The sequence below is a fragment of the Thamnophis elegans genome, chromosome 4, assembly GCF_009769535.1.
Source record: "Thamnophis elegans isolate rThaEle1 chromosome 4, rThaEle1.pri, whole genome shotgun sequence".
Taxonomy (NCBI): domain Eukaryota; kingdom Metazoa; phylum Chordata; class Lepidosauria; order Squamata; family Colubridae; genus Thamnophis; species Thamnophis elegans.
Window position 1 is genome coordinate 89,734,986 of NC_045544.1, and position 26,188 is coordinate 89,761,173.

The following is a 26,188-nucleotide window of genomic DNA, read 5'->3' on the forward strand; positions in this document are numbered from 1 at the left end:
CCCCCCCCATGGCGCGGGGCGCCTTAATGGGCGGGAAGTGACTCCTCCCACACTTCTCGTCGAAACATGCAGTTCAGGTAAGTCCAACTGCCAGTTTCCGAAGAGAAGGTGTGGGAGGAGTAGCCATGGGACATACCAAAGCTAGGTGTCCTGGGAGGGATTAGACGGGCCTGAGCCCCCCTGCGAGTCCAGTACGCCCTGAAGGACCCTTCTGCCGAAGGCAGCCTCCGCAGAGGCATAGGCGTCCAATCTGTAATGTTTAATGAAGGGGGACGGGGAGGCCCAGGCGGCCGCTCGACAAATCTCTTCTAATGGAGCCTGGGTGGACCAGGCAGCTGAGGTGGCAGCCCTTCTAGTGGAGTGCGCTGTGATATCCTGCAGGACCTGGAGACCCCGAGCCTCATAGGCCTGTGAGATGGCCGCTCTAATCCATCTGCTGATGGTGGCTGGGGAGACCTTAGCCCCTCGGGTGGATGGTTGAAAGGACACGAAGAGGGCCTCTGAGCATCTAAAGGACACTGTGCGCTTTAGGTAGATGTGCAGAGCCCTTCTAACATCTAACTTATGCCAAGATTTCTCCCTCTCCCCGGAGGGATGGGGACAGAAATCTGGAAGAATGATGTCTAACCCTCTGTGGAAGGGGGAGTTGACCTTGGGCATGAAGGAAGGGTCGAGTCTGAGGATGACCCTGTTATCTAAGAAGGTGCAGAGGTCTGCTCTGCTGGAGAGGGCGTTGATCTCCAAGACCCTTCTGGCCGAAGTGATGGCGACCAGAAAAACGACCTTAAGGGTCAGTAGCTGAAGGGAAACCTCCTTCAGGGGCTCGAACAGAGCCTCCGTTAGAGCCTGGAGGACCGTGGGATTCCCAGGAGGGGAATCGATGGACCACTGAGGGTTTCAGATTCACTGCCCCCTTGAGAAATCGCCTAAGAACTGGATGTTGGGACAAGGGGGGAGCGTTCACCCTCCCCAGGACAGTGGAAAGGGCGGAAACCTGACACCTAAGGGTACTGGTGGCTAGGCCCTTCTGATGACCCTCCTGGAGGAAGTCCAGAACCTGGGGAACCGAGGCCGTCATTGGACAGATGCCCTTACCCCGGCACCAGTCTGACAAGGCCACCCAGGAAGCATTGTAGATACGGGTGGTGGACTGCCTCCGGGAAGCCTCTACCACCTTGATGACCTCTTCGGAAAACTGAGCCTGTCTTAGTTGTTCCCACTCAAACGCCAGATGGTCAGATGGAGCCACTCCGGGTCCGGGTGCTCTAGGGACCCCTGGTGAAGTGCCACCTCCCCTGCTGGTATCCTCCAGGGAGGAGCTGTGGACAGGTCCACTAGGTCTGCCAGCCAGGGGCGGCGCGGCCAAAAGGGAGCTACCATTATCAGTTCTGCCCTCTCTGTTACCACCCTCCTCAGAACCCCGGGAATGAGGGGAAGGGGGGGAAGTGTAGAGAAGACCTGGTGGCCAACTGCAATGTAGGGCGTCCGTGTCCATGGCTCCCGGAGTCGGGAACCTCGAGACGAACTCCAGCAGCTGGGCGTTGTGTGGCGTCGTGAACAGGTCCACCATCGGATGACGGAACCTCTCGCAGATCTGGCGGAAGATCGCGGGGTGGAGCTGCCACTCTCCATTGTCCATCGTTTCTCTGCTTAGCCAATCTGCTTGATGATTCTCTGTTCTGGAGATGTGCTCTGCTTTGATGGATGACAGATGTTTCTCTGCCCAGTGTCCCAGGCGCAGCGCCTCGTCACGGAGAGCCTTGGAGTGGGTGCCACCTTGTCTGTTCACGTGTACCTTGGCCGCTACGTTGTCTGTTAAGACTAGGACATGTTGACCTCTAACCATGCTTTTGAAGTGTCGAAGGGCCAGGTGGGTGGCTCTGAGCTCCAACCAGTTGATGTTGTGTTTTAGATCTGCTGGGGTCCACCGACCTTGGGTGATCTGGTTCTCCAGGTGGGCCCCCCAGCCGAAGAGGCTTGCGTCGGTGGTGAGCGTCATCCTTGTCAGTTCCCTGAAGAGGCAGCCTCTGTTCAGGGCTGGAGACAGCCACCAGCGGAAGGATAGCAACCACCAGCGGAAGGATAGCAGCACTGAGCCGAGGTGGCGCAGTGGTTAGGGTGCAGTACTGCAGGCCACTTCAGCTGACTGTTATCTGCAGTTCAGCGGTTCTAATCTCACCGGCTCAAGGTTGACTCAGCCTTCCATCCTTCCGAGGTGGGTGAAATGAGGACCCAGACTGTGGGGGCGATATGCTGACTCTGTAAACCGCTTAGAGAGGGCTGAAAGCCCTATGAAGCGGTATATAAGTCTAACTGCTATTGCTATTGCTATTGCTACCCGGATCCTGAAGGTCGCGTCGCTCGTTCCGGCCTTCTGATGTGGCAGCAGGAGCCACTGGAGCTCCCTGGCGTGCAGTCGGGCCCACGGAACAATGCCTATACACGAGATGAACTTCCCCAGGAGCCTGGAAAGAAGAACTACAGGGACAGAACGTGACTTGCGAACCTCGTGAATCATCTTAACAATGCTGTCCTTGCGATCCTGGGAGAGAAAAACCTCCCCCGCCACGGAGTCAATGATGGACCCTAGGTGAAGGAGTCTAGTGGAGGGCACGAGGTGACTCTTCTCCAGGTTAATGGAGAACCCCAGGGATCTGAGAGTGTCGATGGTAATACCCAGGTCTCTTGCAGCCGAGTCAGGAGACCTGGCCAAGATGAGGATGTCGTCTAGGTAGCAGAATAAATGGACAGAGAGGGAGCGTAGGTGACCAGCTGCTGCTGCGAGCACCTTGGTGAAAGTCCTGGGAGCTGAAGCCAACCCGAAGGGCAAGGCCCTGTATTGGAAATGGTTCCCCTCATGGGAGAACCTCAGGAATTTATGGTGTTCCGGGGCGATCCTGATATGGAGATATGCCTCTGTGAGGTTGATGGATGCTAGGAAGTCACCCGGTCAGATGCCTTCCAGGATAGATTTCAGTGAGGACATCTTAAATTTTCGGTATACCACCCTGGAGTTGAGTAACTTTAAGTCCAGGATGGCTCTCCAACCCCCCGAGCTTTTAGGGACTAGAAATAGGTTCGAATAGAACCCTGACCCCTTCTCCCCCTCTGGGACCCTCTCGATGGCCCTAATGTCTAGGAGATGTTTAATGGCCTTGGCCTTAAGGGCCCTTTTGGTCGGGTCTGAGGAGGAGGTGAAGGTGCGGAACCTACTGGGAGGAAGGGAGCGGAACTCCAGGCAAAGCCCGAGCCTTACCGTCTGGAGTACCCACTCATCCGAAGTGATACATCCCCAGGCATCCGCAAACATGGAGAGGCGACCGCCGATGGGGTGATCCGGGTTCGGATCACTTGAATCTGCGGAAGGGGCGACCGCCTCCTCCTCGAAAGGGCCGCTTTCCCTGATGTTGGCCCCTGAACCTGTTTTGGAATTGTCTATCCCCCTGCCTGTGAAATCTGGGGTTTTGGTACCTCTGGCCTTGACTGTCTCCATCAGGTGGTCTGTAGGAGGCCCTCCTGGGGTACGGTGCATGGCGAAAATCCGACCGTTTGTTTGTTGACGGGAGGATTTTCCGTTTGTTTTTATCTTCTACAAGGAGAGGGTCCAGCGCCATCCCAAATAACTTTTCCCCGGTGTACTCTGCGCCGGTTAGGTGCCACTTCATCCGGGATTCTGCCTGCCAATGGCGTAGCCAGAGTAGTCGCCTAGAAGCAACTGAGGAAGACATAGCTCGTGAAGCATACTTTACCGCGTCCAAGGTGGCGTCCGCTGAGAATTGCGTTGCCGCAAGCATCTTGGAGATGTCCTGTAAGAGTCGCACTTCAGATGCTGGGGTCCTATCCCTCAGTTGCTCCAACCACAGGACCGTGGACCTATTAAAGAAAGAAGCAGAGGCGGCCGCCCTGATAGCCCAGGTGATGGCCTGGAACGTTTTGCGTAGAACTATGCCTTCTAATCTTCAGGTTTGAGGCATTTGGCGGTGTCGCCTGCTATGACCGCTGAAGAGGATGCCAGGGTGGCCACCGGATTGTCCACTTCAGGTATCTGTAAAGCCTGGGCGAAAGCCTGATTAAGATTATAAAATTTCCTTTCATTCCCCCCTGGGGTGGGGAAAGACCCTGGCTTTACCCATTGCGATTTAAGCACCTCCATGAACATTTCTGGTGTGGGAATTTCCTCCTTAGCTACAGGGGGCCTATGAAAGGGTCCCTTTTTCTTCTTACTCTTGCCCTTGCCAGAGGACTCAGTTGTAGGCTTAGGATCCGGGGGTGGATCCAGGTCCGCTATGGCGGCTGCCTTGCGTAATAGAGAACTGAATAGGGAGGGGGAAAAAGGCCCGCCATGGTGGAATCCTCCTCCACCTGGGGGTCCTCATCCTCTGAAAAACCCAATTCCTTTAGTTCTCCCTCCTCTAGATCGGATGCCTCACTAGCCGTGCATGGGGAGGGAGACCTGGCTTCCCTTGCAGCCGAGGTGCTAGGGCGATCGTTCTGTCTTCTGGGGGGGCTCCTGAGGGGCTCTGCTACTGGAGACCTGTGGCTGCTGAGTTAGGCTAGAAGCCATAACCTGGACCAGTGCTCTGGCTAGCATGTCCTGGAAGTTGCTGATTAGGTCAGGCAGCGCAGGCTGGAGCTCTGGTGGCTGGGAATATTCCCTGGGTTCAGGGGATAGAGGTGCTAGGCGAGGCCGGGTTGGGCTGGCTGCTCTGTGGCCAAAGGGATCCGCTCTCGAGTCCGCTAGGGGGGCAGGAGAGAGAGGCGGAGAAAGGGAGCTGTGCCTTCTAAGAGAACCCTCTGGAGAGGCTGGGGATGGTGCTCTGTACTCAGCCCGGGCTGAAGGCCTGTGGGGGGAGCGAGATCTGGAGGGAGAAGGGCTGATGGTCGCCCTGTACTCCCTGGCCGAGGCCCTGGTTGTTCTGGCCTCTTTCCTGGGAGTTGGCTTCTTGGGAGCCCTGGCCTTGTCCCTCCTAACTGGGGATCTGCCTCTGGGGGCAGGAGGAATCGCTTTAGAGGGCCCCTCCTTGGGATCCGCACCCCCTGGGGCTCTGGGTCTAGGATCCTTACTCCTGGTCGCCTCCACCATTACTCACAGTTCGTTGCTCACCCACGTCCTCCTTCTGCAGCCAGCTGTAAGGCAGATTCACCTCCTTGGGGTTTGGATCCGCTGCTTCTCTTCGCTAGATTCTGGTCTCTGCTGCCGGCAGGCACGGCCCTGGGTTACCCCCCGGATCACCGGCGGGGCAGAGCAGAAAGGGAGCCTCTTCTGGCTTCCTAGTGCCTTGTGAGTGCTTTCGGCATCGGAATGCTGATCACGCACTCACCCACGTGCTCCTGAGATGGCAGCGATCTAAGATGGCGACTGCTGGTGTCGTCGGGAGTCTCCTCTCGCCTCCGGGATCCTCCTTCGCAATCCTCGAAGGGTTGTTGGTCCTCCGGTTCTCCTGGACTCCTCCGAGCGTCGCGTGGATGTTCCTTTCGACCCTGCGGCTTTTTTGAGGGCTTCCACCCCCTCGGTGCGACCAGGCGGCCCCGTGGGCATCTGCGCACGTGCTGGCAAGCCGAGGCTTGAATTAGTGGCGTGGAGCACAGCAGAAGGAAGGTGAGACGAATTTACTGATCTTCAATCTGAAATCCTTGCTGTAAACCTTGCTGAAACTAAAAACTCCTGAGTTTTCGGAAAGAAGGGAGAGAGGAAAAAAACACTCCGTTCAGGCCGAGACTGAGGTTAATCTGAGTAGCCACAGGAACAGCAGGAGGTGTGGCTTCCAAAGATTTCCTCAGTCTCCAATAGGCAAGAAGGCTTGGTTAATACCCATGGTTACTCCTCATGGTTACTCCTCCCACACTTCTCTTCGGAAACAACTAGATTCTTACCAACTCTTATTAGCTGGATTTATTGAGAGGGAATACAGAAAATGTGGTACCAGGAAGCCTTTACTTTAGTACACCATTTACTTTTAAATAAGGTGGACATTCCTAGATTTTCTTCCTATCTACTTGTTGGTGCAGAGGGGAGATGGCTACCCAATTTCCAGATAAAATAGGAATGTGCAGATGCAATGAATTTGTAATATTTTGCAAACTGTCATTCTGTTTCTGAGGACTGAGAAGTCCATTATATCAGAACTCAGCTGTACATTAACTGAACTGAATAGAATTCTAGAACTTGGCAGCCTAACCATCCCAACTCTAAATTACTACCCAGACAATCAAAGGAGGACATATCATATCAGTATCAGGATTGCGGCCCAGATCCAGTGCAACTAAAACTACATCATCATCCTTTTACTTAAACATGTAGAAATATTTAATTCTCAATTGGGGTTGAGTGTGCATTTACATACATGGTACTTATTCTAAAATAATATTCATGGTATTATAAAAGGAATGTTTCGCAAGTTTTCTCTTCATTCCCCACCTCGCCCACCTTACTATAATATCTAGGTAATAATCATGAACTCAGAATTACTGGTTGTAGCTCCAATTTCTGAATTTACAAAAGCAAAGCTTTGAATACAGCAGGGACATGTATAAATTTTATAGCTATTGACATGCATGAAGATCTTGTGTTCCCATATTTAGATTGCAGGCAATATTTAATCTGCCTGGATTTACATAATAATTTTCCCTTTGTTGCTGATTTCCTCTGTCTAATTCTATGTAATTTCCATTATTCTTTCAAAGTGAAATTAATAAAATTTAAAGGAGATTAGAATCTTATATAGTGGCAGTAAAATAATTAATTATTACGTATATTAGTCATATAAAAAGAAACCCTTCTCTTTGACAAAATTATCATATAATCTATTTCATCAGTATAACTCTCATACTATATCCTTGTAGTCTATTAGATAAACATTAAACTGACATCAAAAGCAATTTGATGGAAATATGTACTGGGAAAATGCAATGTAGTATAATTCAAATTTTAAAGGTTAGGAAGTAGTTTTATAAATACTATGAGCGCAGCTCTGCTTTATAGCATCAGTAGCGCTCTTAAGAAATGCACTGACAGACCATGAAAATGCAGCAGAATCTGAATTGTTGAGGAAAGTAATTTTCTGAATTTTCGAATGTTATTTGCTGATGCTACTTCTAGTGCAAAAAAAAAGAATCAGACACAAAATGGGAGGGAGGGAGCAAGGGAGCGAGGGAAGGAAGGAAGGAAGGAAGGAAGGAAGGAAATCATTGTTAATGATGAAGTCACCTTCATGGAACTTGTAAGAGATTTATTCTTTATTTTCTCTCTCTCCAATGTCCCTATCCACATTCCACAAGTAAGGTTAAAATATATATTTCATATATAGGTGTTATATATAGGTTTACATCCCAAAGAAGGAGCCCATATAGATGAATGGTAGTAGGTAACATGCCAAGAAGGAAATTATTAAATTTATATTAAGGTAGAACAAATATAAATGTTCATTTCTATAATATGCAAATACATGGAGTGTTTCTGTGCCAAATTTCTTGTGTGTCTAGCCTTACTTAGCCAAATAAAGCTCTTCTCTTCTTTTCCCTTCCCTTCCCTTCCCTTCACTTCACTTCCACTCCACTGTATCCCACCCACCCCACCCCACCCCACCCCATCCCATCCCATCTTCTGTCATTGCCTTTCTTTCACACTGATTATTATGTAAGTTAAGAATTGATACTAAATGATGTTCCTATATAAGCCTAAGGGATGGAATAGTAATACTACTGCTCATAATGATAACTAAAAAAACCCCTTCCTTGTAATTATGTTTCAAACTGTATAAAGAATTTCAAAATTTAAAAGTAGAGTAGTAATCTTAAATAGGAATATAAATTTTAATTTTAAATTATAATACCAGGAAGAAAAGGCTGGAAAAGATGTTTTATAAAGACAAGCATAGCCACAAGGCTCTATTTTCTTCAGTCTGCTGGAGTTGATTAATATAGTTGACTGATTTAGTACTTGGTAAAGCCCCCTATTTTAATAAGAAAAAGAAAATGATTTTAATTAAACAATAAAATTATGCTAGAACATCCTAGCTCTTGGTAACTGGTCAATTCTGAGCCCATGTTATATCTGTTATTTTGGGAATAGTCTTCATACTTAACAGTTAAAGGAGGGTCAACCTTATAGATGACTGTAAGAAAAATATAGAACCCTTGTTTTGGGTGAAATTGATTTATTTATTTGATAATGTGCTGACTATTGTTATGTGGATGTCAGCTTTGAAGCCAAAATCAATGAAGTTATTTTGAAATATGATACTTTTGTTCATGAATAAACAAATGCTAAAAGGCAATTGTTATTTTGTCCCTGAGTATGAGGTCTACTTTCTAATCTGACTATAAAGCACAATTAGTATCTATTATTGGTAACTATAAATACGAGGCCAAGGAAATATTCAAACACTTTGGGGTATTGGTGCCCAAACTGATGTATTGCTGCTTGCAAGTTCTAGATATTTTAAATACCGTATATACTCGAGTATAGGCCGACCCAAATATAAGCCGAGGCACCTAATTTTACCACAAAAACCTGGAAAAGTTATTGACTCGAGTATAAGCCTAGGATGGGAAATGCAGCAGCTACCGGTAAATTTCAAAAATAAAAATAGATACCAATAATGTTTTTGAATATTTATTTCCTCCCCTGGAGTGGGGAGGAATTGGGGATTTTGCAGTATCCTACCCCTGGAGTGGGGAGGAAATGTGGATTTCATAGTATCCTACCCCTGGAGTGGGGAGGATTTGGGGGATTTCATAGTATCCTACCCCTGTAGTGGGGAGGGAATGTGGATTTCATAGTATCCTACCCCTGGAGTGGGGAGGATTTGGGGGATTTCATAGTATCCTTCCCCTGGAGTGGGGAGGAAATGTGGATTTCATAGTATCCTACCCCTGGAGTGGGGAGGATTTGGGGGATTTCATAGTATCCTACCCCTGTAGTGGGGAGGGAATGTGGATTTCATAGTATCCTACCCCTGGAGTGGGGAGGATTTGGGGGATTTCATAGTATCCTTCCCCTGGAGTGGGGAGGAAATGTGGATTTCATAGTATCCTTCCCCTGGAGTGGGGAGGATTTGGGGGATTTCATAGTATCCTACCCCTGTAGTGGGGAGGGAATGTGGATTTCATAGTATCCTACCCCTGGAGTGGGGAGGATTTGGGGGATTTCATAGTATCCTACCCCTGTAGTGGGGAGGAAATGTGGATTTCATAGTATCCTACCCCTGGAGTGGGGAGGATTTGGGGGATTCATAGTATCCTACCCCTGTAGTGGGGAGGGAATGTGGATTTCATAGTATCCTACCCCTGGAGTGGGGAGGATTTGGGGGATTTCATAGTATCCTTCCCCTGGAGTGGGGAGGAAATGTGGATTTCATAGTATCCTACCCCTGGAGTGGGGAGGATTTGGGGGATTTCATAGTATCCTACCCCTGTAGTGGGGAGGGAATGTGGATTTCATAGTATCCTACCCCTGGAGTGGGGAGGATTTGGGGGATTTCATAGTATCCTTCCCCTGGAGTGGGGAGGAAATGTGGATTTCATAGTATCCTTCCCCTGGAGTGGGGAGGATTTGGGGGATTTCATAGTATCCTACCCCTGTAGTGGGAGGGAATGTGGATTTCATAGTATCCTACCCCTGGAGTGGGAGGATTTGGGGGATTTCATAGTATCCTACCCCTGTAGTGGGGAGGAAATGTGGATTTCATAGTATCCTACCCCTGGAGTGGGGAGGATTTGGGGGATTTCATAGTATCCTACCCCTGTAGTGGGGAGGGAATGTGGATTTCATAGTATCCTACCACTGGAGTGGGGAGGATTTGGGGGATTTCATAGTATCCTTCCCCTGGAGTGGGGAGGAAATGTGGATTTCATAGTATCCTTCCCCTGGAGTGGGGAGGATTTGGGGGATTTCATAGTATCCTACCCCTGTAGTGGGGAGGGAATGTGGATTTCATAGTATCTTACCCCTGGAGTGGGGAGGATTTGGGGGATTTCATAGTATCCTTCCCCTGGAGTGGGGAGGAAATGTAGATTTCATAGTATCCTTCCCCTGGAGTGGGGAGGATTTGGGGGATTTCATAGTATCCTTCCCCTGGAGTGGGGAGGATTTGGGGGATTTCATAGTATACTAAGTCAGAAATAACATTGCTGCGTAGCCAGGAGTGTGTCTCAGTCACTTAAACCTCATACATAAATCATTGTACGAGGCGCTCGACGGCGCCTCTTACCTGCCGTGGGTCCCACCAGGACCGGCCAGAGGCACAGCAAGCTCCGGAACCAGAGCGGGAGCCTCCGCCGCATTGCTCAGCTCCGCCAGGGACGCATCCGGCAAGGGGAAAGCGGGGTCCCCTCTCGCGCAGCGGGTGGAGGGCGCGGGGCGGCGGCAGGGCTGGGCTGCCTCCGGGTCCTGCCTCCCAGAGCCCTGGGGTGGCCGCGGGAGTCCGTGGGCGGCGGGGCTCGCTCGGCTTCCAGCAGGGAGGAGAAGGGGGGCTTCCCGGAGCCGCGCGCTCGGCAAGCTCGCCGCTCAACTCAGCGCCAGCGCGCCTTCATCTCCGAGCGCCCAGCGGAAGGGCCAAGCTGCTCGCCTCGGAGCCGCTGGAGCTGGGACGCCGCCTCCGCCGCGGAATTTGCTCCAACTCAGCCGCTCCGGCCCATTGTCAGCCGGCTGGTCCCTGCCTTCCCTCCCCTCCTCTCTCTAGCTTAAAGAGACACCGACTTGCCTCGGCTGGAGGCCGGGCACGGGGAGGAGTTGGCGCCAGCCCGGGGAGGGGGCTGCGAGCGGGCGGGCGGGGGGACGGGAGGTAAAGGCTGGATGGGTTTGGTTGCCAAACCGAGGCGGCTCGCTCGGGGCTCATCCCTCTCTCCCCACGGGTGGGCAGCGGCCGGAGTTCCCACCGAGGAACTTCGCCGGGCAACTCTCGGTTCGGACGCCAGGGGGCGACTGGAACCCGGCATCCTCGGGTTCCGATTCTAACCCCGAAGGAGAGCAAAGCCGGGAAGGGCGTCAAACTCTTCCACCAAGCTGGGAGCCTGTCACGTTTGGGAGGCTTGCAGCGGCTCACCTGCGTGGAAGTCAGCGGACTACACGCGCATACACAGACACATCCAGACAAACATCCAGACAGACAGACAGACCTCTGGCCCATCAGGAGGTCCAGCAGCCACGGCCGTCCTTTGACTCGGACGTGGAATGGAAGGGAGTTAACAGAGGAGAGGGAATGGCTGGCGCAGACTGCCCAGCAAGACAAGAGATCCTGGGGCTTTCATAGTATCCTATCCCTGGAGTGGGGAGGATTTGGGGGATTTCATAGTATCCTTCCCCTGGCAGGCTAGGAATGGAATGAACGAGGGGGCAGGCAGGGGAGGGAAACGAAACGAATAAGTGGCCAGGCAGGCTAGGAAACGGAATGAATGAGCAGGCGGGCGGGCAGGCGAGGAAACAGTCCAGCGGATGGAGCAGAAGCAGCCCGGGGCTCCGCTGCCGCTCCCCGCATTTTTCTGGATGGGTCTCGCAGGAAGGAATCCCTCCTCCTCCAACAGGCAACAGCACTGCCGATCCAGTTGTAGACTCGAGTATAAGCCGAGCCGGCTTTTTTCAGCCCAAAAAGTGGGCTGAAAAACTCGGCTTATACTCGAGTATATACGGTAGTTAGCCAGGATAAAATGATGTGCCATTTGAATGGCATTTTGCTCTACATTTTTGTAATTTCCAATACAGTAGAATCTCTGGTCACAAACGCTTCTGACCATGACCAAACCAGGTTCCGACCAAAAAATGCACACTCCCCCACCCCCCACAGCCAATTTCTGTTTCCGTGCCAAAATTTGTAAGATTAGGTTCAGATCACGACCAAATCGGTTTGTGACCAAAGTTATGTGACCAGAAGTTCTACTGTATATGCTAGGTCAGAGGTCCACTACCCCCAGTCCCTGGCCCTCTGTCAGGCCGCAGCCCTTTTGGAACTAGATGAGGAATTGGTGTGTGTGTGCATGAAGCTGCAAATCATCCCATCTCCCACCACCACCATCACTATCTCAGGTAGTTTGCCGAAGCAGAAATGTTGGAGTTACCTGCCTGTTCTAGGTAACTGGTTTGACATGCAAATTAGATTTGTAATTATGCTAAAGCTTTCTTGTAAGAAAAGGCTGAAATGGTAGGCCTTCTTAATGAAGTATAGATTTGGGGGCTTGGTAAGAATCTTTTCCCTAGCAGGATGCATGTTAGTTTATCAAACTGTGGCAATTATCCTCTTTCAATCTTCATTTTAATCTAGCTCCTTCCCAGCAGCCTCCTCCCGAAGGGCAGATTGTAAATTCTTCAGCTATCAGACTCACTTGGAATCCGCCCGATTCTCCCAATTCAAATTGGCTTGCTTACAAACTGTACAGAAATGGGACTCAGATCTACACAACAGAGAACTATCATCCTTACAGTGAGTGCTCGTAATATGATATATGCCTTTATAGTTTGTTTACTTCAAAAGTGTTTTTATTCATTATTCATTTTATTCTCGATTGGAGCACTGTGTTACATGTCTTCCACATATATATATCTTGGCTGTTGTTTTCACACATCAAGTAAATGTAATTTCAACTTTTCTTTGTGGGTTTTAAAGTCACATTTTCTTCTTGACCCCAATCTATTTGCTGTTGCTGCTGCATTTTTAACTCAACATGATATAAAGTATGTATGTGTGAAGAAATTTCTAGCCTATTTATTCAATTCATGTTTAAAAAAAACAATTCTTGATATATTAGGTTTCTGTGTATAGAAAAGCAGCTCAGATCTTAAAATGTTTACATTTTTGTCATTCACATACTAAAGAATGCTTTATTATTTTATATACCCTATGCTAGTTTGCTACACATAGGATTCATACAATTATAACTGGTTCTTGGCATATACTATTTGACATAAATACACTGAGAAAATTAAAACAAAAAGGATATTCTTAAACTGAAGAGAGTGGGAAAGGATCAGAACTTTTCTGACTTGTAATTGAATATACAAACACACAAACATTTTATCTAGGTTACACTTGTGGCTATTGTTTCAGTATTTTCAATTAATATACATTGAATAAATTAATATTTTATATTGTGTATCTGTATACAATTACATCACACACAGAGAGACCTTAGCTTATCAATTATAAATATATTTCTTTACAGATCTTTTTGCAGGTTCTTAACTGTCCCAAATGCTCCCTCCCTGATTCCCTATATTTACAGAATTACAAAATAACAGGTTTGAAAGTCTTCTAGTCCAACCCCTGCTTAGTCAGGAAACCCTATACCATTTCTGGCAAATGGTGTCCAATCTCTTCTTAAAAATTCCCAGTGTTGGAGCACTCACAACTTCTGGAGGCAAGTTGTTCCACTGATTAATTGTTCTATTAGGAAATTTCTCCTTAGTTCTAGGTTGCTTCTCTCCTTGATTAGTTTCCATCCATTGCTTCTTGTCTGCCTCCGGTGCTTTGGAGAATAAGTTAACCCCCTCTTCTTTGTGGCAGCCCCATAGATATTGGAAACATTGCTATCACTTCTACTTTTATTTCTACTTTTATATGCTCACTTCATGAGACAACTTCACTGTTGTCAGTATTTAGCCTGGGATGAGAAGGGAAAGAGGGGGAAATTGCTTTTGGAATTCCAGTACATTGGTCAAGCTTTCCTCAGTGATTCCCAGTCGATCCTTCCAAATGTAGCAATCGGCTCTGCAGATCTCTCTTTCTAATCATGCTTGCTTCTACTGAGCCATCAAGCTGCATATTTTTCTTTCTATTGTGGATGAATGCAAAGAGGACCCCCAGCACCCCCAGTCCGCACAGCACAAATATAACACTATCCATGTCCAACCATCACTAGCAGCCTCTTTCATTGCCTAAGAGATCTGCTCTCTGCATATTTTCATCAAAAGGCAGATGTGTCCACTCCCAAGGGTCTTAATTAGGCAGGAAACTTCTAGGTGTTTATATGACACTTTGAATAGTGCTGGCAACTGGACAAAATCCCTAAACTTGGAGACCAATGTACAGCTCTGTACCAATCATGACCTCTTGCCTCCCATATTCTGTGAGTGTCTTTTCAAGGTTCATTAGCAAGAGTAAACAGTTGCTCTTACAACAATTAAAAGTACCACTTGTCAAATCATAGGCTGATATCAATAATTTCCAGAACCCAAACTGAATTTGTATGTATTTATGTGGCTAGATAAATAGCCTGAGATTTTTGTCAAACATAATTATTTGAAACTTTCGTAAATCGAATAATGCTACAAAAGTTATGGCTGCTTCTCAGGATGTATATAGTATTTATATTACAGACAACCACTTAAATACTTCTGCCTTCATAGAACTCCTAGTTTGAACAGTGGGAAATACAGATATAAAAGCCTCCAATTTGTTAAGGAAAGTTATAAATTTATTTATTTAAGAAAATTTACATGGCTGCCCAACTCTCAGTGACTCTGGGTGGCTTACAAATGATATAAAAACAATAAAAAACAATAAACTCTGTACCTCTGGTGACAACAATCAATCACTCAGTATTCTCAAAACCTTGCTTATTTAACTGATAGCTTTCTGGAGTCAGAGCAAAATAATGTTTAGAGGTTTTCATATCAAAGCAAGACTGCAAATAGATGTAGGTAGTCCTCAACTTATAACTTATATTGGTTGAGCCCAAAATTCATGAGAAATTTGTTAAGTGAGTTTTGCCCCATTTTACAATCTTTCTTGCCACATTTGTTAAGTGAATCACTGAAGTTGTTAAATTAGTAACATGGTTGTTAAGTGAATCTGGCTTCCCCATTGATTTTGTTCGTCAGAAGATTGTAAAGGGTGGGGGGGATCACATGACAATGCAATCATCATAAATATGAACCAGTTGTCCAGCATCCAAATGTGACGCTGGGGGTGCTACAATGGTCGTAAGTATGAAAAATGGTCATAAGTCACTTTTTTCAGTACTGTTGTAACTTTGAGTAGCCACTAAACAAGCTTATGAATGAAGGTGAATATACATGTCCCAGGATAATGTTGCAGAATCCAACCTGAGTCAGTCACTGGGATGAGAGGTTTTGTCTTCCAAGTTTTCAGATTTGTTCTGGGACTCATCTTCAGGGAAACTGCTCTCTAGCCAAGAAATGTGCTCTACCACGTGTCCAAAAGCTTAGAACACAAAAACTCTGGTCCAGGTGACCAACCTAGATTGGATCCTGCAGCTAAACAAACTGTTGTAAGTCGAGGACTACCTATGTATTCCAAAGAAACTTTTATCCTTTAATTCTTAATTTCTTCTCCTTTTTTTAAATGTGGCGATGTTTCTGTTGATGGAAATGCTTCCATCACTGGAGCATTGCTAACCCTTCTCCTCTGCAGTGAAACATGGGCCTTCCAAATCTTCCCCAGAATTCCAACAATCCTCTGCAGAGGCTTTAGGGAAGTGACAAAGGAAAGAGATGAAAGAGTTAGATGATCAGAAATGTATTTGTACTGCTGACTTTCATTCCAGACAGTTAAAAATATTCATTCCTATGAATATTGATTATCAATTATATTGAGATATGAGTAAGGATAGACATTTTATGCCAGGTTAGAAGTACCTACTCTGGTCATTTCCCTTTTAGCAATTTATTTAATCTTTTAGACCAGCGTTTCTCAACCTTGGCAACTTTATGCCATGTAGTCTTCAATTCTTTTTGAAATCCACACATCTTAAAGTTGTCAAGGTTGAGAAACATTATTTTAGGCCAGCCATGTCTGCGTGAAAATAATAATAATGAGGACAGGCTTTATATCACTTTAGCAATGGCTGGCTGATGCTGTAAAGACACTATAAGTCACTAGTGGGAAATGATGTCTGTCTGACTATTGGTCCACTTAGCCCAGTATATCTACTTTGACTAGCTGTGGCTCTTCAGAGCCTTAAGGAGAGGTTTCTTCCATGACCTGCTACCTGACTCTTTGAACTGCTAATGATTGAGCTTGAGCTTTTGAGTATATAAAGCAAAGCCTCTGACATTAAATTATGGACTCTTCCAAGACAGTGTTGGAGAAATACTGCTGTTTGTTCAGGACAATTCTGAACTACTTGAGTTTCTTATCAAGGGAAACTGTTGGTTTGATCTAGAATAGGGCTATCAAACTCAAGGCCCATGGACCAGATTTGGCCCACGGGGTGCTTAGATCTGGCCTGTGGGGTTACTCTGGAAATAGCAAATGACCGACCCGTGGTGCCTCAGCCAGCAAAAATGGAGCTCCTGGGGTCCATTTTCACTGGTAGAAAGCTGCAGGAGGATCCCCTCTGACCCACCCAGCCACCACAGGTGCATCCTGACATGAGTGATATCAAGCTGGCCATGTCCATCTTGACCACACCCACCCTGGCCATGCCCATCCAGTGGTCCCCCTGAGGTCAAACACAACCCTAATGTGGCCCTTATTGAGTTTGATACCCATGATTTAGAAGGTCTCATTTTAGATGTTTACTCCATAATGCTTTAGATTAATTCCAGAAAATATTCTTAATTTGTAAAAGGAAATGCCTTTTTATTACTATACTTATTACTGTAAATTTAAATAACATCCAACATTATATTTGACTTGCTTTAGATATGAAAACACAAGAAAACAAAGCACAAGAAAACAAAAACCAGCACAGGGACATATGAATGGATGCAGCCTAGCAAAAGTCATTGTAACGTTAGAGAAGCTACCCAAAGTGCTTGGCTGCAACTTTAACAATAGTCTAGTAAGAAACCTAATGCAGAGGAAATTATTTAATGCTCATGAAGTAAAATGCAAAGATCCCAACGTTTTATATTTTATAGTTCTAATGTTTATGCTAAATGGTTGAGGAGAAATTGATAGTAAAATATATCTTCCTTTTAAATTAAGCTTTATGTTGATTCTTCAGTAATGATTTAAAATGCAGCATTTCAGAATTGACAAGTAAAATGTAACACCTTTTTTTTCCTTCTCAGCAAGTTTTCTCCACACAAAACTCCCAAAAAAATATAAAAATCAGATCCTGTGATTTGAGGCTCATTTTCCTGAGTCAGTCTTTTAACTCTATGATTTCAAGCAAGCAAGCAAAGATACTTGTTAAGTTTTAACTATTCAGCATTTTATTTACTACATTCTTTTTAAAATGATTGTCATATTTTGATTAATAATATTCTCCAGCTTTGTTTTCTTTTCTGTGTCATTTTATAAGAACTGTAGTCTGAATTTTAAGTTATGTATAGTTTAATGTATACTGTAAAAATAAAAGAAAGATGTTTACATATTTCATTCAGGCCTCCAGGTCTTTGTTGATAGCAATTTACTTCCGTATACCTTCTATACGTATTACCTTGAAGCAAGCAACATCCACGGATTTACAAGAAGTACTGAGTTGACCTACAGAACACAACCTGGGATACCTCTAGGAAATCTGTATTTAAATCCAGTCTTTCCTGTTGGACCTTATTCTATTTCTTTTAACTGGACAGCCTTATCAAATGACACTGGTCCAATAGAGAAATATATTTTGACATGCATTTCTTCATTTGAACATCAATCTTGTGGCCAGCATGAAAGCTTGGGGACCTCTATAACTGTCTGGAATTTAGTTCCATTTAAAAAATACATCTTTTATGTTCAAGCATGTACTAATGGAGGCTGTTTGCTAAGCAAACAACTATCAATAGTTACTGCGCAAGCACCTCCTGAGGAGCAGCTACCTCCAGTCATACGAAATATCAACTCTACTGAATTGGCTGTAGAATGGGTCCCACCCAGGAAAACCAATGGTAAGTTTTTGTGTTTCATTCAGCGAATTGGGAAGAATTGTACTAGATCTAGATATTATTGGGATTTTTTCCTGAAAGTAGAATTAGCCCCTTGGATACATGAAGGCAATTGGTATAAGACTCAATGAGACTTGTTTCCTCTCTCCCTGCCCCCATTTACTATCTCATTTGTGGTCACATATAGAAAGAGGAGAAATATCTCATGGGTACAGCACACAGTTTGCATGTAGTTGGTTTCCATAACTCTTGATATTGCTGGAAAAACCAACTTGAAATTTGCTGCTAGCTAGTACTGTAACGGAAAGACTTCTGACTCAGTATAATTGATCTGGTGTTCTTTTGTTACTGTGTCACACATTCCCGGCAACATAACTTCTCCTTCCAAAGATCTAACTGCTTAATTTATGTTTCAAGAGAATGCATACTTATGGTCTATAATTTTCAGGAGAAGAAATAAAACTCATGGAGGTCTGCAAATAATTGTTGAGATAGTAGGCAGTTCATTGCATATGTATGCTATCTCTTGCTATCCTTAAACACTTAAAAGAGAAAGTGTCAACTCCACTAAGTAACCCAGACCAGAAATCAACTCTACAGGAAAGATTTGAAAGTGGTTGTAATAACAGAATCGAGCAAGTCTGATTGTGCTGTACTGCCTCTTATTTCTTACACTCCAGTAAATTTTGGAGGCATCTTCCTGAGTCACATCTGAACATTATCTTGTTGCTCTAGATTTTAAAAAAATGTTTCATCCCTTTTGTATAGATAAGAGTTCTTGCATATTTCTCTCAAGGTTTTCTCTATAGAAGGTTTCTTCCCAGTATTGATCCTTTGCAGGGTTAGGTTTTTTTTCCCCAAACTGCTGCTTTCTAGAATTTATTTCCTATTATTAAAAAAAATCATTCAATGGGAAGTGAAACTGTAAAGCGATTAAAAGTTAATTTCAATAGGCCTTCACATTCTGAAGAGCTATTTTGTCCTTTTCAGAGGTTGAAGAGTATATAGGTTATGGTTATGATTGGTCCTTAGTGTAATTGATATTGGCACACTTCCACCAAGGAACAGCTATTCACAAATACATGTTTGGGAGGATGAGTTAGGCAATATACTTCAAGTCACACCAGTTTCAGCATTAGATAGTAATGACAAAAGTACAAATGTAAATATTTTCAGAGAAATATACAGTACTTGTTTTGTAAGGTGCCTACTTTCATTTCTAGGTGTAATTATTAAGTATGAATTATATATGAAAGGAGGTGTAAAATTCAATGAAAGTCATGTTTCCCCTGAGAATTGTGTTTTCCAAAGCAATGGATGGTTCAATCTTCATCCAGTGGAAGAATCTATACATGAGAAAGCTTTGACACCACCTGTAACTAGTACTGTTATCATGGATTTGGAGCCATTCACAGACTATGAGTTCTGTGTTTTATCAGCCAATATGGCTGGCAGCACATTTTCAAATTGGACTTTGCAAAGAACAGCAGAGGCAGGTAATTACTGGAGTTTACATTAACCATTTATATTAATATATCATAAATAGCTTTCAAAACTTTTTGCTTGCTTTTTAAAGTTGGGGTTTAAATCTAAAATGTCATTATTTAAGTTGATATCTTTTTATTCTTTTAAGTTTTAAAAAAAGTGATGTGTGGCAGACAGTAAGGCTTTGGCTTTCAATGGAAGCCATACATGCTCTGTAATATCAAAACTTGTTTTACAATATAAGATTTAGAACAGGCAGATGGGGATAGCTAATGACTTCATACTGGTGGCTTTACTTATTTTAGCTAATGATATTTAGCTGCTAAACACGTTTACTGTGTTCATTTAAATAAATTAAATAAATAAACCTGTGAGAGACTTATCTAAATCCAGTGATTCTATTAAATTTATACTGAACATTAATTTGCTAAAAGCTAGAATTTCACCAAACAGGAAAAAAGGTTACCAAGGATACACACAGATTCCACAACTTCTGCAAGAGGGCAATGAATTGTTTATGTAACTTTGGCCTTGATTTGCAATCAATTTTTTTCCTGGTTGTGACATTTCTACAAATCTTTAGCTTAATTTGTGCCAGCTAAGGAAGGTAATCAGAATTGATAGGAAGAATTGAAAAACTATTCTTACTGATTTCTATTACTTGGGTATCTAAGTCCAAAACATGTTTTAGTCCAAATTAAATAATGGCTTCAAGCCAAGGATTTCACTTTCATCTGCTTGTGAAGTTAAAACTTCCAGTAGAGTTTTCTGAAGAGTGATATATAAGAAGTCTTTCTAAAACACTGCTAATTAATGGTGCCTGTATAAGTTTTAAAACATGGAATTATCTTTAAAAAAATTGGAGGTCATAAAATTAAATCACACACTAACATGGAGAGAGAAAGAGAGAGAGAGAGAGAGAGAGAGAGAGAGAGAGAGAGAGAGAGACTAGACAGAAATATGCACTTCTAAGCTTCTCAGTAATTAAATGTACTGTACTTTGTTGAATTACTCAGCCTTCCTTTTAATCAGGTTTTCCTGAGTCTAGATAAGCCTGTGCTGTACATGAAGACTATATTGTATTTAAAATTTTAGTGGTGGTTTGCACCTTATAGAGGAAAAAAAAAAGATCCGAGAGTTGCATATAAGGTAGAAACATTTACTTTGAAGTTGTAGCTTTTTTAAAAAAATTCCTTTTAGACCTGAAAATTAATTTCTACAAGCTGCTTATTTAGGAATTGGATGCAAAGAGCCATTTTATCAAGTTTAACAGATGGTATTTTACAATATAGTGGGAAAACGTGCCTGACACATGTTGTTCATTTATTTATGATAAATTAGCACATTTATTTGTGTTTTAGCTCCTGTATTCATGCCACTTCCATCAGTATTCCCCCTTTCACCATATTCTCTGAATGTGTCTTGGGAAAAGCCACGAGATAATGAAGCAAGAGGAGAAGTGATGGGGTATAGCGTCAATGTAATTACCGAACAAAAAGTATTGCCAATGTTTTCTCAGGTATTATTGTTATTAGCAATCTGTTTTCTCTGCTTATTGATGTATTGATCTTCTAAAGTGTTCCCAATCTTTATGGCTATGCCAAATTGAAATTTGCCAATGGAGCAGTGCCTAGATTTATTAAAATACAGTGAGAACTCAAAGTTATTATGGCAAACTGCCCAAGGTGGATCTGGCTATTTTTTTTGCATTCTTGTCAAAAGGAAAATAATGATTTTTGAAAGACACTTCTGAAGTTGTTGCCCTTTGTGAATACAAATATGTGGTTTTATTCTGAAAAGATATTCAACAAGCCCAATATGGATATACTGTTTTCTATTTTTCTGGTTATGCCTAAAAAGACTAGATATGAGCTGTTTTCCCCTTCTCCATTCCTTTTTTTCAAATTATTATTATTGCGTGGTTAATCTTTGGTGAGATTCACAGCCTTTGGGGCTGGTTGGTAGCTCAACAGCTTGAGTCCTAACCAAGGACCCAGGAACTGTTAAGGTGACGTTGAAGGATATAAGCTGTTCCAAGTAGGGTGGTTTTTTGTAGAATCAGAATGTTCAAGTCTGATAAATTTAAAATTTCCAAATAGTGAGGTAGCCCTTTAGATATTGCTCCAAGGGCTCCAATTACAATCAGGACAACACACGATTTCTTTTTCCACAGTTGCTCAACTTCAATTTGCAAGTCCCGGTACTTTGTGATTTTTTTCTTGCTGTTTATCTTCAATTCGTGCATCTCCAGGTATAGCAATGTTAATGAACTATACTTTTTTCTTTTCAACTATTGTTATGTCAGGTGTGTTGTGGGCCAAGTGCCTGTCAGTCTGCATTCTGAAGTCCCACAAGATCTTGACTTTCTCATTCTCTAAAACCTTCTCAACCTGATGGTCCCAGTGGTTTTTGCTGTACTCAGATCCAAACTTTTGGCACAATTTCCAGTGAATGATCTTAGCAACGTGGTCATGGCGTTGTAGGTAGTCAGTTTGTGAAATTTTGCTGCACCCACTGATCAAGTGGTCGACTGTCTCATCTTTCTCATTACAGAGGCGACATTTGCTGTTGGTGGTACCATTTGAATTTTCTCCATGTAGTTTGTGTCTAAGGCTTGTTCTTGAGCTGCCAAAATAAAGCCTTCTGTTTCTTTTTTCAGTGCTCCTGATCTTAACCAGTTCCAGGTTAGCTTTTGGTCAGCTTTACCTTCAATACTTTTCAAGTATTGGCTATGCATAGCTTTGTTTTTCCAATTTTCAGCTCGCTTCTCAATTACTTCTTTCTTATATTTAGCTTTTGACTTAGTTGTCTTTAAAAGGCCTCCTTTATTTACTTCCTTAATCATTGGTTCTTCACTTTTCTGGATGTAATCATTCAAGCTGTGTTTTTTTTCTTCCACAGTCTGTTTTACTTGTAGGAGTCCTCGACCACCCTCTGCTCTTGGTAGATATAATCAGTCAACATCCATTTTAGCGTGCAAAGCATGATTCATTGTGATAAGCTTCTTTTTTCTGTCCAAATTGTCCAACTCCATCTGGGTCAAGTTAATTATTCCTCAGAATATCAAATCACAGGTGTAGTCAAGATATTTATGGCTTTTATGATGTTTCCTCCATTCAATTTGGACTTTAATATCTTGCGAATTCGTCGAATGTTCTTGCCTGAAGTTAATTCCTTGACTTTATTATGTATTAAGTCAGAGATCTCTAAAATCCCCAAATATTTGTAGCCTTCTTCTGGTTTTACTGCCTTTATCATTTCTTCATTCTCAAGTTCTATTCCATCATCTTCTATGACCTCGACTGCTTTGGTTGCCATTGTTGCACATTTGTAAATTCCAAACTTCCTACCAATATCTTGGCTAAATTCTTTTGTGCTTTCAATTAATAAATTCAGTTCAGCTTTTGTTTTATCAAACAGCTTCAAATCATCCATGTACACCAAGTGCGAAATTTTCAATCCTATGTTTGCAAGTTTGTGTCCACAGTTCATCTTCTTCAAAATGATTGTCAGTGGTAGCATTGAGAGTATAAAAAGTAGGGGTGAAAGGGAATCACCCTGGAAAATGCCTCGTTTAATTTCAACTTCACCCAGTTCTTCTTCATTAGCTATAAGCTTCGTTTTCCAGGGGTTCATTGAAGTTTCCATGAATTTTTGTATGTTGCTGCTGATGCCAAAGATTTTCAGGCATTTCTTTATCCAGCTATGGGGAACTGAATCAAACCTTTCTTATAGTCTATCCAAGCCATGAACAGCTTGGTTTGTCTTTTCTTTGAATTCTTTAGGATTAGCTTGTTCCTTTGTTCCTCTTGAATTTTTGCAGCATCCTTTCTGTTCTACAGGAAGCAAGTTATCTCTTTCCAAGTATCCATAAATTTGGTTTGCAATGATACCAGTTAGGAGCTTGTATGTTGTTGGCAGTCAGATGATTGGCCTATAGTTTCCAGGATCATTTCCTTTTTCTTTATCTTTTTGGATCAAAAATGTCCTTCCAGTTGTCCATTCATCATTTTCAGGTGTTTTTAAGATCTGGTTCATTTTGGCTGCCAATCTTTTCTGCACACTTGTAAGTGCCTTTAACCAGAAATAACTCATGTAACTCATCTGGTCCAGGTGCACTCCAGTTCTTCACTTTTGTTGACTGTCTTTGCACCATTTCTTTTGTTATTTTCACATCTTCCATTTTATGCACTTTAATATAATCCTCAATCTGTTTGATCCATTTTGCATTTCTGTTGCGGTTCTTGTTGTTTTCCCACAAATTCTCTCAGAATTTCAGAGTTTTCTCTTTATCAGGCTTTTCATTTGTTGTTACTCTATCTCCGCTTTCTAAGCTCTTATAAAACTGGTGCTTTTAATCTTTTCAGCAACGGCAACAACCCTCTGCTTCAGCTCTTCAATTACTATCCCAATCTCTTTATTCTCCAAATCGTATCTTGCTTCCAGGCTGCTTTTGACCTGCTTGTTCTTTAGCTGACCTTGCCTTATGTTCTTTAAGTTGCTCAAGTCTCCACGGAACTTTTTAATCTTCAATTCCAACCAAATTTTCCACTTAGGCTTCCTCTTCTTGCCTCTTTGGTTCTTTTGTATTTTCAAACCCAATTCTTTGGTGGTTATGAAGGATGATGCATACATCAGCTGGTTTGTTTCAGCTAATGTAGTGGTTTGAATGGTTTGCACAGCCTCATTGACTGTTTTTAGTACCTTTCTCAATTCTTTCCGGTTCACTTGGTTCAGCTTTGGCAAACGTGTTCTTTCAGCATCTTCCATTTGATGCTTTATTTTCTCAGCTAATTGAGCAATATCTGTTGGTGTTTGTTCTTTAGTGCTTCCTTGTTCTTTATCTTCATCCATTTCAGCATCCTCTTCCTCCCTTTCTTCCTCAGTTTGCTTTGAGTTTGCAGATCATTCTTGATGTTACACTTCTTTGTTGGTATACTCAGACCATTAGTTGCTTTCTCTTCGATTCCTATTAATTCTGCTGTAGTGAAAAATTTGTGGCTTAGAATTACATGTCGTTGGTCCATTAGCCTTTGTTCTCTGATATCACAATCATTGTGGTTCACCTTCCAAATCTGATACATTCATTAAATTATTATTATTATTATACAATTGTATCACAGCGGCCAGTTGTTTCGCCGGATTTGGCATTGGTTACTAGTCGGGCCCCCCCAGGGGCCTAGGACGTCATAACATATTTCATAATATGTGTGCAGATCCAAGCAGTGCGGCTTTTTGCATTTGATTGATGATGATTTTGTCAATTTTTAACTGTTTTAAATGTAATTCCAGTGCTTTTGGAATAGCACCCAGTGTGCCAATTACCACTGGAATTACCACTGCTGGTTTGTGCCATAGTCGTTGAATTTCAATTTTGAAGTCCTGGTATTTTGCGATTTTTTCATGTTCCTTCTCGGCGACCCTGCTATCACCTGGTATTGCGATGTCTATGATTGTGACCTTATTTTTCTCAACCAGTGTGATGTCTGGTGTATTATGCGCCAGTATTTTGTCGGTTTGTATACGGAAATCCCACAAGATCTTGACCATCTGATTTTCGGTGACGTTTTCAGGCTGATGATCCCACCAGTTTGTTGTTGTTTTAATATTATAATTTTTGCACAAATTCCAATGGATCATTTGTGCTACTGAATTGTGCCACAATTTATAATCAGTCTGCGCAATTTTTTTACAACAGCTGAGTATGTGATCAACAGTTTCATCAGCTTCTTTGCAAAGTCTGCATTTGGCATCATCAAAGATGGCAATTTTTTTTTTTTTTTTTTTTTTTTTTTTTTTTTTTTTTTTTTTTTTTTTCGATTTTGGCCTTAATGGCATTTGTGCGGATAGCTTGTTCTTGCGCAGCCAGGATTGGTGACTCTGTTTCTTTCTTTAATGTACCTGTTGTTAACCATAACCAAGTTTGTTCACTGTCCACTTTATCTTTTATTTTTTCCAGAAATTGGCCATGCAGTGCTTTGTTCTGCCAACTCTCCATTCTTGATTTTATCACATGTTTTCTGTATTCTTGTTTCGTCTGTTGGGCCTTCAGTAGTTTTTTGTTCTTTACTTCAATTAATAGATGTTCTTGACTTTCTTTTAAATAATCAGCCAGTGCATGTTTTTCTTCTTCAACTGTTTGCTTCACTTGTAATAATCCTCTGCCACCTGATTTTCGTGGCAGATATAGTCTATCAGTATCACCACGTGGATGTAAACTGTAGTGCATTGTCATTAGTTTCCTGGTTTTCGGTCCAAAATGTCCAAATCAGCTTGTGTCCAGTTAACTATACCAGCTGTGTATCTTATAACTGGTATTGCCCAGGTATTTATGGCCTTGATTGTATTTCCACCATTCAATTTAGATTTCAAAATTTTCCAAACTCTGTTGGTGTATTCTCGCCTGACAATAGTTTTTACTTCTCCATGCTTGATATTATTATTATTATTATTATTATTATTATTGTACAATTGTATCACAGCGGCCAGTTGTTTCGCCAGATTTGGCATTGGTTACTAGTCGGGCCCCACCAGGGGCCTAGGACGTCGTAACGTATTTTCGTAATATGCGTGCAGATCCAAGCAGTGCGGCTTTTTGCATTTGACTGATGGTGATTTTGTCAATTTTTAACTGTTTTAAATGTAATTCCAGTGCTTTTGGAATAGCACCCAGTGTGCCAATTACCACTGGAATTACCACTGCTGGTTTGTGCCATAGTCGTTGAATTTCGATTTTTAAGTCCTGGTATCTTGCAATTTTTTCATGTTCCTTCTCGGCGACCCTGCTATCACCTGGTATTGCAATGTCTATGATTGTGACCTTATTTTTCTCAACCAGTGTGATGTCTGGTGTATTATGCGCCAGTATTTTGTCGGTTTGTATACGGAAATCCCACAAGATCTTGACCGTCTGATTTTCTGTGACTT

General features: G+C 43.1%; 1 protein-coding gene across 1 annotated transcript in view; it reads left to right on the top strand.

Moving 5' to 3' along the window:
- Nucleotides 1-26,188, top strand: part of USH2A (usherin) — a 517,131-nt gene that overhangs the window by 111,708 nt on the left and 379,235 nt on the right. The window contains 4 exon segments of the mRNA XM_032216063.1: nucleotides 12,258-12,416; nucleotides 17,285-17,779; nucleotides 19,000-19,272; nucleotides 20,623-20,780. Of these exon segments, the coding sequence (XP_032071954.1) occupies nucleotides 12,258-12,416; nucleotides 17,285-17,779; nucleotides 19,000-19,272; nucleotides 20,623-20,780 (1,085 nt within the window).